We start from the raw sequence: 14,855 nt of genomic DNA on the forward strand, positions 1-14,855 counted from the left end.
CCTCCATAGTTACAGTATTGCTTTAGACTTTACAATAGGAACGTTCATCATTCTGCAAATACTCACCTTAGGCAAAAGTCCTAGAAAATTACTAATGATGAATCCAATAGAGTCTGATACAAATTATTCAGTATTTACAGAATGTAATGATCTTCTTTCTATGTTTTGTGCACTGTCCTAGCTGGGTTATGACTCTCTAGACAAGTCTATGTAATTATTCAAAAAGATCGACAGAAAGGCTAAAATGTATTACATTCTAGACTTTTCCGTAAGGGTGAGGAATATTATTTAGTTACTGCATCTGAGCCATATTTTTGTAGGGAGGACTTCTGTATCTATCTTGGGTATTTCTAAGGGGCCTAGCAACATGGTTCCTAAATGTTGGATCATTATGGACTGGAATGTCAAGCGGGTTAGCTGAGCACAGTTACCAGTACTGCAAATGGAAATGCGTGATTGTGTATGCACATGACCACCACAAGCCATTTGTGTAGAGTTATCCAGTGTGCCCATAATTAGAGGAAATGTGCACACACATTATGTGTGTGTTGCTCCTTTTTTTGTATCTAAGCTTCTTTGTAGAAGCGATTCAAGAAGAGTCGGTCCAGATTTTCAAACGCCAGTGACATTTTATTCACAGAACTTGCTCTTCTGTGTGTCGATAATCCAGGTTCAGGAGCAATTATTTGAAAGCAGTTACAATGTAGCTCTGGTCTGGGACCAATACAAGCTGGTACAATATAAAATAACAAACTATTACCATTAAGGTGTTGCATTACTAGTATCAATATAAATTTGGTATGAATATGAATTGTGGCCTGTACAATTAGAATGTCAGACAATAACAAATACCTCTAGTATCCTACTGATAGAAGTGAGGCCTATGGCTATGCAGTATTCTATGTGATACAATGGAAGACTGTTACTAAGTGCCTCGAAGGCAGATATGGAAAAGGCCAAGGAGGTTACCTAGGCCATGCCTTGTCAATACACACATGCTCTATTTTTTAGTACTTTGCTTGAGATGTATAAAACTAGACTAGGCACCTGGGCTTCCACCATTCCTCTACAAAGGTGATTCCATAGTCTAATGATAGTCATGTATATAAGGAAACGGGGAGGAAGACTTCAAGATTGTGCCAAAGGCAGAAGCAGTAGCAACAGTATTAGACTTTATTCCATTGGCACCCCTCAGACAACATGGCAGTGTTGCCATTTTATGGATTTTCATCTTTCAGTACCTTGTGCTGTTTTGCTCAGCTACTGGTGACCCACAATAATGGCTGAAAAAATAAAGCACAAGTGGACAAACATGAGCCATTGCTCCAGACTGTTTCTGACCATTTCATATACCACTAACGTTACTTTTGGCTCAGCTCTCTTGTAATTTTGAAAACTTGAACCTTGAACTGTATTTCTTTGCCCTGGTGTGGGACTCCTGACATCAGTTCAGACACACCAACTGTCCAGTGCAAAATGGTTCAGATAATAACACAGAAATATAGGTGAGAGAGGATGACTAGATATTATCTGCATACAGTCCGGTTTTGTGGGTAGTGTTTTATGCTTAGTTTAGAGTTCTATACTTCCGTACAAAAATCCAGTGCAACCGGGGGAGGGGGGGGGGAGCTCCTATTGGGTGTTCAAGTTGCAGTTACACTCTGGGTAGACAGAACCTTAGTGCAGAATTTTCCAAAGGACGGAGACCTGTCCACAGTGGTCCATGCCTCAATCATCAGGGGATGAAATCTGCGTTTGGAGACAAAACCAGGAGATACTACTGAACAGAAGAATAAATACAACATAAAGTACTGAGGACGGAGGGTGCATAATTAGTTCTCCCTCCTTAACAATCTTCTCTCAGGCACCAATTAGTGTCTGTACTTTATAGGACTTAATGTAGCTGGGAATCTCTTATTCTATGAGATGGGGAGGTATATCAAGGCATTAATATATCCTGTCATTGGTACCATGAAAATGCCTAAAGTTAATTGACAAGATACGCCAATAACTAAATTGGGTAGTTCAGTATTAGGAGAAAAAGGGAAAATAAGGCCATCCATGTGGAAAATAGGGCCATCCATATGGAGCAGAAGCATCTTTAAAAATCTACTTTGCCTTCTTCAGGTGTGGTCCACATAAATGGAGAAAAAAGGAAATCCAGGTACAGTTAAATAAAGAAGCACAGCTTCATCTGACAGGGACAGTGAAAATATAATTCAGGAGAAGTTTTGAACCAGTTCCCCTTCCTGGACATGATTGCATAGAAGGCCAGGTTACAGACATGGCTGCTCTGAAAAAATGGCTATTTTGATGGGGAAGGTCAATATTACAGGCTATAAATGGCTAGTCACATGAGAATGCCTTATTGCAGTAGAAGTTTCTTTAATGACTCCAGATTGAATATAAGAACTAGAGATTAAACTGTGGCTTAACTATTTAATATTTTACATAGGCCAAAGTCAAATGTATCCAGTTCAAGGAGGACACGAGTGCCTTGTACTGACACCTCTTGAAGTGCATTATTGCTCTGCCAAGTGACCATGAGCTCTTCACCTATGAGAGGGATATGAATCTAGAAGGACGATGCAGCAGATAGCCTGGTGGCTTGTAGAAACCCTGCATAACTGCTTCTCAGGAAGAATTCCCTAGTTCCTTCATGAGGTATGGAGCAGAGGTCATATCCAAGTAGCTCTAACCCACCAGGAATAGCATTATCTCATGCAACCCAAAGCCTCCAAAACTGACTTTAGTTTGCCACATAATGTCTTTTGTTGTGAGAAGGGGAAAAATTATGTTAGAGAGAGATGGACAGACGAGTAAAGAGCAGAGCTATGCAGTTATTCCAACCATTGCTGAAGGTTCAGCAGCCAGTCAGAAGAACTTTTTCCACATGGTTTGTGTTAAGTACTAAGTAAAGAATGTTCTCCAGGATAGACTATCCTTGAAGCATAGGGAAAATAAATTAAGTAATAATAATAATAATAGTTCTCATATAGGTTAGCCAGGTAGCAAAAGATACATGAATGGGGAAGCTTCTAAAATCATCACCTTCATATAAAGAATCAGGACTTACCTCTTGTGCTTGCCCTGTAGCATCCAGTGTTAGCACAACCACCTGGGTAGCCAGGTGCCCCAGGATTGCCTCTGGCACCAGGAAAACCTGGAGGACCGGTGCTCCCGGGGGAACCCTTCAGACCTGACTCCCCTATGGCTTGTTCTCCTGGAGGGCCTGAAAAATGAATGGCATCTCAAACAGTACAGTATAACTCTGCTGGTCCAATGCAATATCTATTGTCTGATGGCGTACTGCCAGTTATCTGGGGACTTTCCCAGCTCCCTTTTGAAGGAAGATGAGGTTGGAGAGTCCCCACTGGATCCCGATGAAGACCTATGGACCTCTTTCCTATTTCCCACAATTTAACCCTTTCCTGCTGTTCACCAGTGCTCTAGAAGCTTTGTGATGTGGCCAGCATCACTCTGGCTGAAGAAAGCTAGAAAGAACTCTTGTCTGCATTCATCAGTGCTGTCTCCTAAACATCAGGAAGAAGAATTGCTCAGGAGTGTGATGACATATCCTCGCCCTGAGGGAGCGCTTCCAGCCCCTGGAGAGCAGGGATCAGGATTAGGGAATCTCATCACCATCTCCCATGTGGAGACTTACCAACCACCAAGCCCAAGATCCTGATGGGGTTCATTGGTTTTATATCTTTATATGTCAACAGTAACAATCATAAATATATGAAAAAATACTTTCTATAATGCTTCCCTGCTGAAGCCTGCTGTCACTTATGTCTGCAATAGTCCCATTGACTTCAGCTAAAGCAGATCAGGCTCTTAGGGACTGGAGAATTTACAGAGATTTTAGGTTCCAACGAAGTGGGGCCAATTTTCAAAGGGCCTTCCACTTTGTGAGCCATATCCTCAACTGGTTTATACCATCTGAACATCTGGCTGTGTGTGTGTACAAAACTCTGCAATAGTGTAGGCAATGTGAAAAGTCTGTGTGTAAATTGTGTAATTAAAACACACAATTACCTAGTTGGTATGCTCAGATATTGGGGATTTCTGCCTCTGCACTGGCAGATGTTTACCAAAGGGAGGCTCTTAGGAAAATATGCCCCATAGGGTCTTAGGAACAGAGCAATTGAAATCCTGGAGCAGACCCATGGGCCATATAGTCTAGTTTCTTGTCTCTGATAATGGCCAGCACCAGATGCTTCAGATGAAGGTGCCAGAAACCCCACTAGAGGCAGATTTAGGCTCATCTTTTGAATTTGGGATGTGGCTGTTGCAAGCTATGCCTAAACTGTTTGCTCAAACCCCTTGGGAGCACAGATGAAGAATCAACATTACGATTGAAACCACAAGACTGTATTCACTGTACCTGCTCGTCCTCTTGGTCCCTGGACTCCTTTCTCCCTGGCTCCAGCCATCCCTTTCTCACCCTTGGGTCCTGGTCCTCCAGTTTGAGGATGAGAGAAAGAGATGTCACTTACCAGAGCTTAACAGCTTCCCCTGCATTAACACCCTCTACTCCAGCCTCCCCATAAGGTGGCTCTCGGGTGCTATGGTCTTTTAGGAGGTTGTGGCCTTTAGTACCACACTCAGCAAAACAGGATCCCCTCTTTTAACCCCTCCCGTGCAGCCCGGCATATGTATCCTTGGACAGCCCTTGGCATTGTCCCTCAAATAGGATCATGCCCCTACACACTGAATTTAAGTTTGTGGCTATTAGTGGCTAAGTATAAATCAAGTCATCTTTTAATATTATTTATACCTGGTCTTTAAATACAGTGCAGTGTATCATACAGTGTTAGGGAGCCTGTTAACCCTTCACTGTTGAATACCATTTTAGTGGTGCAGTAGAAATGACATCAATCAATCTGTATTGCTCTGCTGTGCCTGCAGCCCTCTGTGCGTCAGAGCCAGTCTGCCTGAGCTCTTCCAGCTCTTCCTCCCCTTACCACCTCTAGGGACCAGCACACAGCTGCAGCTTTCTCAGGGCAACTGGGGCAACTGCATACGCCAGGCTCTAGCTGCTCAGGGAGGACGCACTGGAAAACGGCAATTCCATTGTGTGAAATGTTTTGGAGGTTTGGGAATCTGTTTCCATTCTGATGAGGAATGAAACTGAGACCTTGTAAAAGTTTCCACAGGGTCACCAGCCTGTGCGGGTGCTCGCCTCAAATTCAAGTCCCTGCTCTGACTCTAATCTGGTCTCCCACGTTCCAGGTCAATATCCTGACCCCTAGGCTAATGAGTTAGTCTCACCTTCCTGACGAAACTGTCATCACTGATATGCTTCCATACTGGCACCTGAAGAAAAGCTCTGTGTAGCTCAAAAGTGTCTCTCTCTCACCGAACAGAAGCTGGTCCAATAAAAGATATTACCTCCCCAACTCGTGTCTCAAGACATTTCTCTTGAGGAAATGGCTTTTTTTTAACAGAAGTTTTGGCAAAGAGATTCTGACCAGTTCTACACGTAAGTTCCACCTGTGTTCTTTGTCTAGGGGCTCCATCTCCTCACTTAACCAGCTGGAAATAGTCGCACGTTGCTTCGTCCCCTCTCCACTTTGTTGTCATTTCGATAAGCTTTACATTTTCAGTCCAGAATTGAATGACTGACCAGCTTGACCTAGCAGTTGGCTTTTCAGAAGGGTTCAGCCGCCACTGAAGCCAGAGCAGTTTCAATTAATGTTGCACGAGACTCTCCAATAAATATTTTACAAAAATATCCACTCAGACATTATCTCCTCCCATTAACACCTGGCTTTGCCTCTCCTACCATCAAAAACCTGCATCCATATGCGAGACCTGCTTCTGAAGTGGGGCCCTTTCATGGGAATACGTGCTTGTGAGGGAGAGCGGCAGGACAGGCCCAGGACTCAAACTGCAGAAGAACATTCAGTGCTTGAAGGGGTCCTTTGCGTTAGCAGCGAAAATAGTTGCTTGCCCTACGTCTCTTTTCAGCTGGACAGAAACAGAGCTTCAGTTTGTGAATGCGGGAGATTTTCTTGTAATGGGAAGAAGAAAAAACTTGTATTTGTTTTAAACCATCCCTCATGTGAAAACAATCTGTCAGTATGATTGCTATATACCCTTAGTGCTTGTTCCCCTCCTGTTCTCACTGGATGCTATGCATAAAGACTGGGGAAGGTGGGGGGAGCAGGAAACAATGGCACAGAATCGTCCTTGAGCGCTCCTGACAGATTCAGGTTGCTGTGTGAGTGGCCGTGTGAAACATGCCAATTAAACCACAAACTTAGACTAAAAATGGAAGGAAATTCTACATGAAAAAGGAGGGAGAGGCTCTCCTTGCACATGCACACAGCAATTTCCTTTTCTTTCTCTCCCAGTGTTTTCATGCTGCATGTGCCTCTTTGGAGCTGTAGCCAAAAGGTTCTTTTAACAGCCTGTCCGTAATACGCTGTTTTATTAAACCAATGGTGGCTGCCCGAATGACGGTGCAGTCAAGATTTGTCCTGTAATTAAACAAAAGTTCCAGCAACACTTTCTCCTTGCAAGTGCAGGAGCTTTAAGTTTGAGGCCAAGAGGCCAGAGATAAGAGACTATTCTCACCAAAGCTCACGAGTTCTACTCCAAAAAGGAGCCAGCAAATGCTTTGCCCACTGAGGGGGAGATAAGAAGCTTTGCACGTTGCTCTTATTCCTACACTGGAAAAACCCGTTGGCCATATGCTGGCACCTTTACTTAGTCCTTACATTGACTTCAAGTGGAGTTTTGACCAAGTAAGACTTTCAGATTTGGCCCTGTGAATTCCTTTTGTGCTGGCCTAAGAGGCAGAGACCCTAAAGGGTCCAGCCTTGTGCCCAGAGAAAATTGAGAGCCCACCTTGGATGGTGGGTGATGCTGCTGGGTAGAAGGGCCTCCTGTTTTTTGTTGGTTAATACTTATGGGCACATGTGTGTCTGGAGGCATCCATCAGGACTGCACTCCATTAGGCTGGGTGATGTGAACACACGCGCGCACGTACAAACACACATGGTCCCTACGCCAAAGAGCTTGCACTCTGAGATGGGTTACAATACAATGGGTGGGAGAAAGAGGTACAATCCAATACTGGAATCCTTCCTGCCCCATCAAACTTTGCTTCGGGGCACAAAGAAGGTTCCACCACCCCCATCTGTCCTGGGCTACTCTTTGCATATAATGGAAAGGTCATTGTAATATAAACCTCAGCCATACCTGGCAGAGCATTAAAGGATCTGACAATAAACACACCTGGTGTGTGTAAGCAAGCTCCATAGCCAGTCTATATCTGGTACAGGAGTACATGACACTGCATGTCCCAAGTCCCACAAGTTTCTCCCTAAGTACTGTTTGATGGCAGGAGGGATTCTTTTAGTTGGCCCCTTTTATGTATTTCTCCAGCTGCCCAATGGCACACCTGCCACAGCAGATGCTTTGGCTTTGGTCTTAACATATGTCCAGATATTTCCATCTTTTTTTTTCCTGTAGACATCATTAAATGGCTGATTTCTTAGAAACGACAGAGGTGAGACCTGCATGAGGTGAGATCAGCTCAGGAAGGGTATTCCACAAGTCAGGGGCAGTGTGAAGGGATGTGGAGAAGAGTCACTGGCAAAGCTGAGGAAGGGAGTGTGACAAGTGATGAGTGGCTCACAGCTACTTGAGAGATCCAGTTAGAGAATGGGTGCTGCGGGATCCACTTTGCGAAACAGCTAATGCCAGTATGAGATTACTGGGTCAGAAGTGGAGGGGAACGAGATACAGATATTCAGGCAGACCAGACAGACACTCGGGCATGATAATCCTAGGCAGACATTCCACTTGTTTGTAATATTCATGGGGTGAGTGTGACTCAAAGTGTCTTCGACCCATAATTTTGTAGTCACTCCTGAAAACTGGGTGAGACGGTACTAGGCTGCATATCCTGCTCATTGCGAGACCTAGAGCTGAATAAACCCCTCTGATCCAGTAACCTCCAAACTTTGTGGACACATGGATCGTGAGGGAATCTTTGTGGTTGGTGCCTATCCCTATACCACGCTGAATCAACGTGAAATAGACCTGAGCTCAGTGCTCATATCTATCTGGAACAAGAGTTCATTTCAGGTGAAGAAGCTACTCTTCATTAGCCACTATGTCTGAAAGTATGAAGGCCATGGTGAAGCCCTACTTAAGAACATTTCAGTCAGTACCTCTTTCCCCAGGATACCCATCTTTGCCTGGCTGTCCTGGGATACCGTCTTCTCCTCTTTCTCCTCTGGTACCAGCGATACCCGGAAGACCTGGTGGTCCAGGTCCTCCTGGCTTCAATGTGTTATCCCACACAGGAACTGGCTTCCTTGTATGTTCGTGGATGAATGAGTCGAATTTCAACACATGAGCTGAGAAGGCAAGTCAGACAATAAAATGCCTCATCTCCACTGCAGAGGAGATGTTGAGATGAGCAAAAGGCCTCAGGTCAGAACTTCTGCTGGCATAAATTTAACCTGTGTGGATAAAATAAGAAAGGGTCCAAGAGCATTTTGCCCACCCTTGGGCCAAGCCCTAACCTTTTACCAGACTCAGGAAAGGTTATGTAAGTTCTTCCAACCAAAGAAACAGTCGGAGTCTGCCAAATGTAGAGCTAGAGAGGACTTGGCTTAGGTTTGGAGCCAAGTCAGGGCCAGCATGTGGGTTGAGATCCAATAGTGCCAACAAATCTCTCAAAATATTGGCTGCATCTATACAAGACATCACCCCCTTCCCTCCCCCTCAAAAAAGCCCTTTCTGTTTCTGGATCTGTCACTACATTTAGTTCCAAGGACTCACATCAGAACCCATCACCAAGCCCTTGAAATCTGAAGCCGTTTAGAAGTCAGGTCCTCGTTTTGGCCCATTTTTAGTTTCCCATATGCAGTTCTGATGCCATAAGGTTATACTTTGGTTACATCACTTACATAGAGAGAAGGCAATACTGCAGCCAGTCTTAAAAGTGCAACGTACCTAACATCAGACCATAGAATCATAGAATCATAGAATATCAGGGTTGGAAGGGACCCCAGAAGGTCATCTAGTCCAACCCCCTGCTCAAAGCAGGACCAATTCCCAGTTAAATCATCCCAGCCAGGGCTTTGTCAAGCCTGACCTTAAAAACCTCTAAGGAAGGAGATTCTACCACCTCCCTAGGTAACGCATTCCAGTGTTTCACCACCCTCTTAGTGAAAAAGTTTTTCCTAATATCCAATCTAAACCTAACCCACTGCAACTTGAGACCATTACTCCTCGTTCTGTCATCTGCTACCATTGAGAACAGTCTAGAGCCATCCTCTTTGGAACCCCCTTTCAGGTAGTTGAAAGCAGCTATCAAATCCCCCCTCATTCTTCTCTTCTGCAGGCTAAACAATCCCAGCTCCCTCAGCCTCTCCTCATAAGTCATGTGTTCCAGTCCCCTAATCATTTTTGTTGCCCTTCGCTGGACTCTCTCCAATTTATCCACATCCTTCTTGAAGTGTGGGGCCCAAAACTGGACACAGTACTCCAGATGAGGCCTCACCAATGTCGAATAGAGGGGAACGATCACGTCCCTCGATCTGCTCGCTATGCCCCTACTTATACATCCCAAAATGCCATTGGCCTTCTTGGCAACAAGGGCACACTGCTGACTCATATCCAGCTTCTCGTCCACTGTCACCCCTAGGTCCTTTTCTGCAGAACTGCTGCCTAGCCATTCGGTCCCTAGTCTGTAGCTGTGCATTGGGTTCTTCCATCCTAAGTGCAGGACCCTGCACTTATCCTTATTGAACCTCATCAGATTCCTTTTGGCCCAATCTTCCAATTGGTCTAGGTCCTTCTGTATCCTATCCCTCCCCTCCAGCGTATCTACCACTCCTCCCAGTTTAGTAACATCCGCAAATTTGCTGAGAGTGCAATCCACACCATCCTCCAGATCATTTATGAAGATATTGAATAAAACCGGCCCCAGGACCGACCCTTGGGGCACTCCACTTGATACCGGCTGCCAACTAGACATGGAGCCATTGATCACTACCCGTTGAGCCCGACAATTTAGCCAGCTTTCTACCCACCTTATAGTGCATTCATCCAGCCCATACTTCCTTAACTTGCAAAGGCAAAGGGCGGTTTGGGTTTGAAAAAAGTACTAGCGGGAAACTTCATTGAGTTTGCAAAACCACAATTGGGGCAGGCAAAGGGCGGTTTGGGTTTGAAAAAAGTACTAGCGGGAAACTTCATTGAGTTTGCAAAACCACAATTGGGGTGGTTCAGATCCACTTCTGTTTTGTCTGCACCCCAAAGTTCAGGGAGAGAGAGGGGAAGTAGGGTGGTAGACAAGTGAAAGTGGTTCCAGTGTTGGCTCATACCTATTTTACATAGATGGGAGTCAAACTATGGAAACTTGTGATATTACAGAACCGTTCTCTAGTTCTGGTTTTGTTTGCAAAACTCATGTCAGGATGAATGATGTGGTCTGATTTTATTCTGTGTATTCTATGTTGCCCCATCTCTAAAAAACTTGATATATAAATAAAAATCACCAGGTACTATGATGTTGTCAGTCCAAATTGCAGAGGTCATGAACTGAAGAGGAAGACTCTGCGGAGTCATGGTCTTGCTATCTGACCTTGGACAAAGCACTAACTTGATCTCCCTGTGCATCAGTCGACCCCAAGCAAATCTTGCTGACAACTCTTCATCCCAGGAAAAGCAAACACACACATCCCTGGTGCATTCCATGGGCACTGCACTTGGTCCAGGATGCATCATCTGAGTTAAGCTTTCCAAGTTCCACCCACCCAAAATCAAGCCTCCTGTTTTTCTCTGCTGTAGAAACTGAGGGATCAATTAATGAAACATTGGAGTGATTTTTCCTAAAACAGTCAAGTTTCAATCCAAGCCTTTTCCTACCCTTGAAAGGAAAATCCAGTACATGATACCAGGTCGGACTGTTAAGTAATATTTCACAGGTCTTTGTGCTAATACAACTCGTGTTGGGGGGGCGTGGGGGGATGTTCAATTTTGAGGGCCTGCCTGAGAGATTCCTCCTCACTTTTAATGCTCACAGGATCAGACTCTTAGGGTATGATCCAAAGCCTACTGAAGTCAATAGAAGGCCCTTTGCCAATGGATTTTGGATCAGGTTCTTCATTATGTGGTAAAACGTCAAGTACCGTAGAAGCACTGTTGCCCAAGGAGACATGTGATACTCACTCTGAATCATCTGCTCACAAGCCTGACTAACCAGCTGGTAAATGGTGGCCAGGGATTGTGGTTCACCCTGAAGTAAAATTAAAAATAATTAAATACTTTTGAAATGAAGTGGATAGCATGTAAGTTTTCTGATGGCACATTCTTACCAACAGCTTGAGCTCTCGAGATATTCATCACCATGAGATCTCTATTTATTCATCAATAGGCTTTGAAACAATAAAATCTTAACTGGTAATATCAATAATTTTGTTTTTCCCTGTACCCACAAATTGATTAAATCAATTTTCAGTCATTAATAAATGAAATTAACCACAGCTGGAGAGTATATTTGCATATATGTTTATCTAGTTTGAAGACTGATAAGTGTGTCTAACATAAAAGTTAGTACTCAGTGATGCTTAAAATTAACATGATTAAATATAAAAATGTTATGCCTTTGTTTCTGAATCTTTAATGAATGAATCTTGACTCCTACGGTCATCATCTGCTGAATAAACAATGGTTGCTTTCTGAGTTTTTTCTTAAAGTTTTTGCACAGCAGGATATAAACTACTTGGAAATAAACGTTGATACTAGCCATGAAAATTCATAACTAAAAAAACTGAACCCTTCCAAACCTCTTCAGAAAACTTCCATCTGTGGCTGGTTCTGTTGCGATCGATGTGCAATCTTACACAGAATTCAACAAAAACTGGCCACAAGGCCCAGGAAAAACCAGCAACCACAACATAAAAAAAGTCCACAAAAGGAAGAGCTGGTGAAAAAGGGAGGTGACGAAATAGAAAATAGAAAAGTCTTGCACCCAGTCTCGAAGGCCATCGGGGCTGGAAGTAGGGGTGCTGCTGCCCTTCCTGGCTTGAAGTAGTAATAGCAACCCACATACATGGTTTCCGCCTTCAACACCCGCACTTTAAAAACTCTTCCAGCACCACTTTCTAAGGGTACATCTACTCTGCAAAGAAAATCCCGCGGTGTCAGGCCTCAGGGCCTGTGTCAACTGACTTGGGCTCATGGGACTTGGGCCGTGGGGCTGACAATAGCAATGTAGATGTTCCCGCTCAGGCTGGAGCGCAGGCTCTGAAACCCTGTGACAGGGGAGGGTCTCAAAACAGGAATGTCTACACTGCTACTTTTAGCCCCATAGCACGAGCCTGAGGCAATTGACCTGGGCTCTGAGACTCGGTGCCGTGTGTTTTTTCTTTGCAGCGCAGATGTACCCGGAGACAGGTGCAAAGGGAACCCACTGAGAAAGAGGCCCAGCAAAGAGGCTTCTCAGAGCATGAGCCAAAGCCCACTGAAGATAATGGAATGACTTCCATTGACTTCAATGTCTGTCAGTCAAGTCCTGCATGAGGAGAAACACACTGGCAAATTCCATATTTGCATCACCTACAGACAAGGCTTGAGTTTTGCCAGATCTCAGGTGTAATTTACTGGCTGACTGATTGCATGCTGGTACAAGAGCTGTGTGCATTCTCTGGCACCTAGTGCTACCTAGCAGCAGACAGGCCACGTAACAAAGGGTCAACACCAGCCAAGTCATTTAGGAGTGTACTTGAAAGTCAGTGGAACTTACGCTCCTAAGGCCTGAAATCAAGGGAAGGCAGGTGCCTAAGTGCTCAAGTCACCCTTGAAAATAGGACTCAGGCACTTTAGAAAATTTTAGCTAGAGTTGCCAGGGGAAAGCTCCCCCTCAATATCTAAACCCAGACTTTCAGCTGGTGGAAATCCCCTGATTCCAGTGGAGCTGCAGCTATTTACAGTAGCTGAGGATCTGACCCACAACATTTTGTTCTGAGTTAGTCAATTAGCATGAAATACATTTTTATAGAAAAATCCTTAATGAGACTCAAGTTGGTGGTGGTGGTGGGCTCCCTCCACTCCCCGCCATTACTGCGACTGAGCCTGTTGCAATATTATGTCAGGTTCCCATGGGACGGTCATTCAGGTGAATGGAAAGCCAAGAAGCAACAGGTAAATGAGAGTTCAGCACTGAAATGGCTTAATCACGTCACTGTCACTTGTACAGCTGCTTAGCGTGCGTGGCCCGTTCAGTGCGGCACTCAGTAACTGCACTGCGCAATATAAAGAACTCCAAGGAGAAAAACTCACTTTCTCTCCCCTTTCCCCCTTTGGACCAGGCAGACCCTGTTGAAAAACAGAGCAAAAATAAACACTTTTTAAACTGGGAGGAGGTGAAAAATGGGAAGTAAAAGGTCAATTTAATAAAAGCCAGCATGATTACAGTACTGTTGTGATTCTCAAGAGAACAGCCAGTGGTATGTTTACAGGCTAACTCCAAATTAAGGACCACATTTGCAGTGGATCTTTTCAGGTGCTCCTTCCAAAACTGTAGTCTCAGCCATTAGCATGCACAAACCCCTACAAATGTGCATGCAATTGTACAGGGGAAGCTGATCTGTACATGCACAGCCCGATTCTTTGATATCTTATGGTGTATATCACAGAATTATGCAAAATGAATGTACAAATGTCATTTTGTTTGGCCACAAACATGTGAACCAGTAAATACTGTGGCTGTAGTTAAGGAGATATACACTCCCCCCACAACAGAAGACCAAATGCATACAAATAATGGAGGGTTTTTATTAAGGATAACAACAAATAAGGAGCAACAGGAAAAGACTGATGCCATCAAAAAGGCAGAATCAGAGCTGTCAAAACACTACAGATCTGCCTTGATCCAAGGTAAGTTCTCCTCACATGCAAAGAGTTCTTCATCTGAGCTAAATGGACAACTGCAAAGTGCCGATGTGGGCTAAGGCTTGCCCAAAAAGTTTGGTTCTGTGGGTTTGGTTCAGGCCCATCTCTAGTGATTTCTTTCTCCAGTTCAGGATCTTACACAGGAAATATTTGACCACTGGATTTTATTTAGCTCAGAATCCTGCAGAGGGCAACGCCTGCCATGAACAACTAGCCCTGAGTCTACTCCAAGACATTTGCCAGCCAGGTCTTTGATGAATAGACAAAGTCCCTTCCACCAGAAGAGATGGATCTGAACTAACACCCTCAGAGCTACACACATTCAAACTTTGAGGAAGTTCAGATGCAGAGCTGAACTTTGCAGCTGCAACTCATCTCCATGTAGGACTCTGTCAGGTTCCATGCTCTCATCAGGCACTCCTGGAGTACCACAACATAAAACACCAGAACAAAAAACAACAACTTACTGTGGGTCCAACATCACCTGGAGGTCCTCGCTCTCCGCTACTGCCTCGGGCACCTGTTATTCCTTGGAAACCCTGCAGAGATTAAATTGTGAGATGCAGCTATAGAGAAGGCCCGGTCAGCTGCACACTTTCTTCTTCTGCTACTTGAGGCTGACATCTCCCTATGGCTCCAAGGGCACCAGCAGAAACAGTTTAGAGGGCTCAGTTAAAGGCATTGTGCCCTTAAGGTTCATGTCAGAGCATCATCCAACCATGAAGACAATGTTAAGAGTATATCATGTATAAGTCATGTTCACATCATTTCCTATTAATGTCTCAGTTATGGTCAGGAGAGCAGATGTGAGTTGTGCCCACGACCTGCAATGTGGTTTTCACCCTTCAGTTTTTAGTTCTTTCATTCTATATTGAGATTATTTTAGTCTTAACCCAGAGCACATCTATTTTTGGACAGTTAATGCCTCTCTT

General features: G+C 44.3%; 1 protein-coding gene across 1 annotated transcript in view; it reads right to left on the reverse strand.

Moving 5' to 3' along the window:
- Window positions 1-628: 628 nt before the first annotated feature.
- Window positions 629-14,855, reverse strand: part of COL20A1 (collagen type XX alpha 1 chain) — a 95,666-nt gene continuing 81,439 nt past the window's right edge. Inside the window, exons 34-40 of the mRNA XM_084645589.1 lie at window positions 14,391-14,462; window positions 13,312-13,347; window positions 11,200-11,266; window positions 8,187-8,375; window positions 4,388-4,462; window positions 3,077-3,232; window positions 629-1,749 (exon numbers count right to left, since the gene is read on the reverse strand). Coding sequence (XP_084501715.1) covers window positions 1,736-1,749; window positions 3,077-3,232; window positions 4,388-4,462; window positions 8,187-8,375; window positions 11,200-11,266; window positions 13,312-13,347; window positions 14,391-14,462 — 609 coding nt within the window. The 3' untranslated portion in view covers window positions 629-1,735. The remainder of the gene's footprint in view (window positions 1,750-3,076; window positions 3,233-4,387; window positions 4,463-8,186; window positions 8,376-11,199; window positions 11,267-13,311; window positions 13,348-14,390; window positions 14,463-14,855) is intronic.

Source organism: Lepidochelys olivacea, assembly GCF_965140295.1.
Source record: "Lepidochelys olivacea isolate rLepOli2 genome assembly, chromosome: 13".
Classification (NCBI taxonomy): domain Eukaryota; kingdom Metazoa; phylum Chordata; order Testudines; family Cheloniidae; genus Lepidochelys; species Lepidochelys olivacea.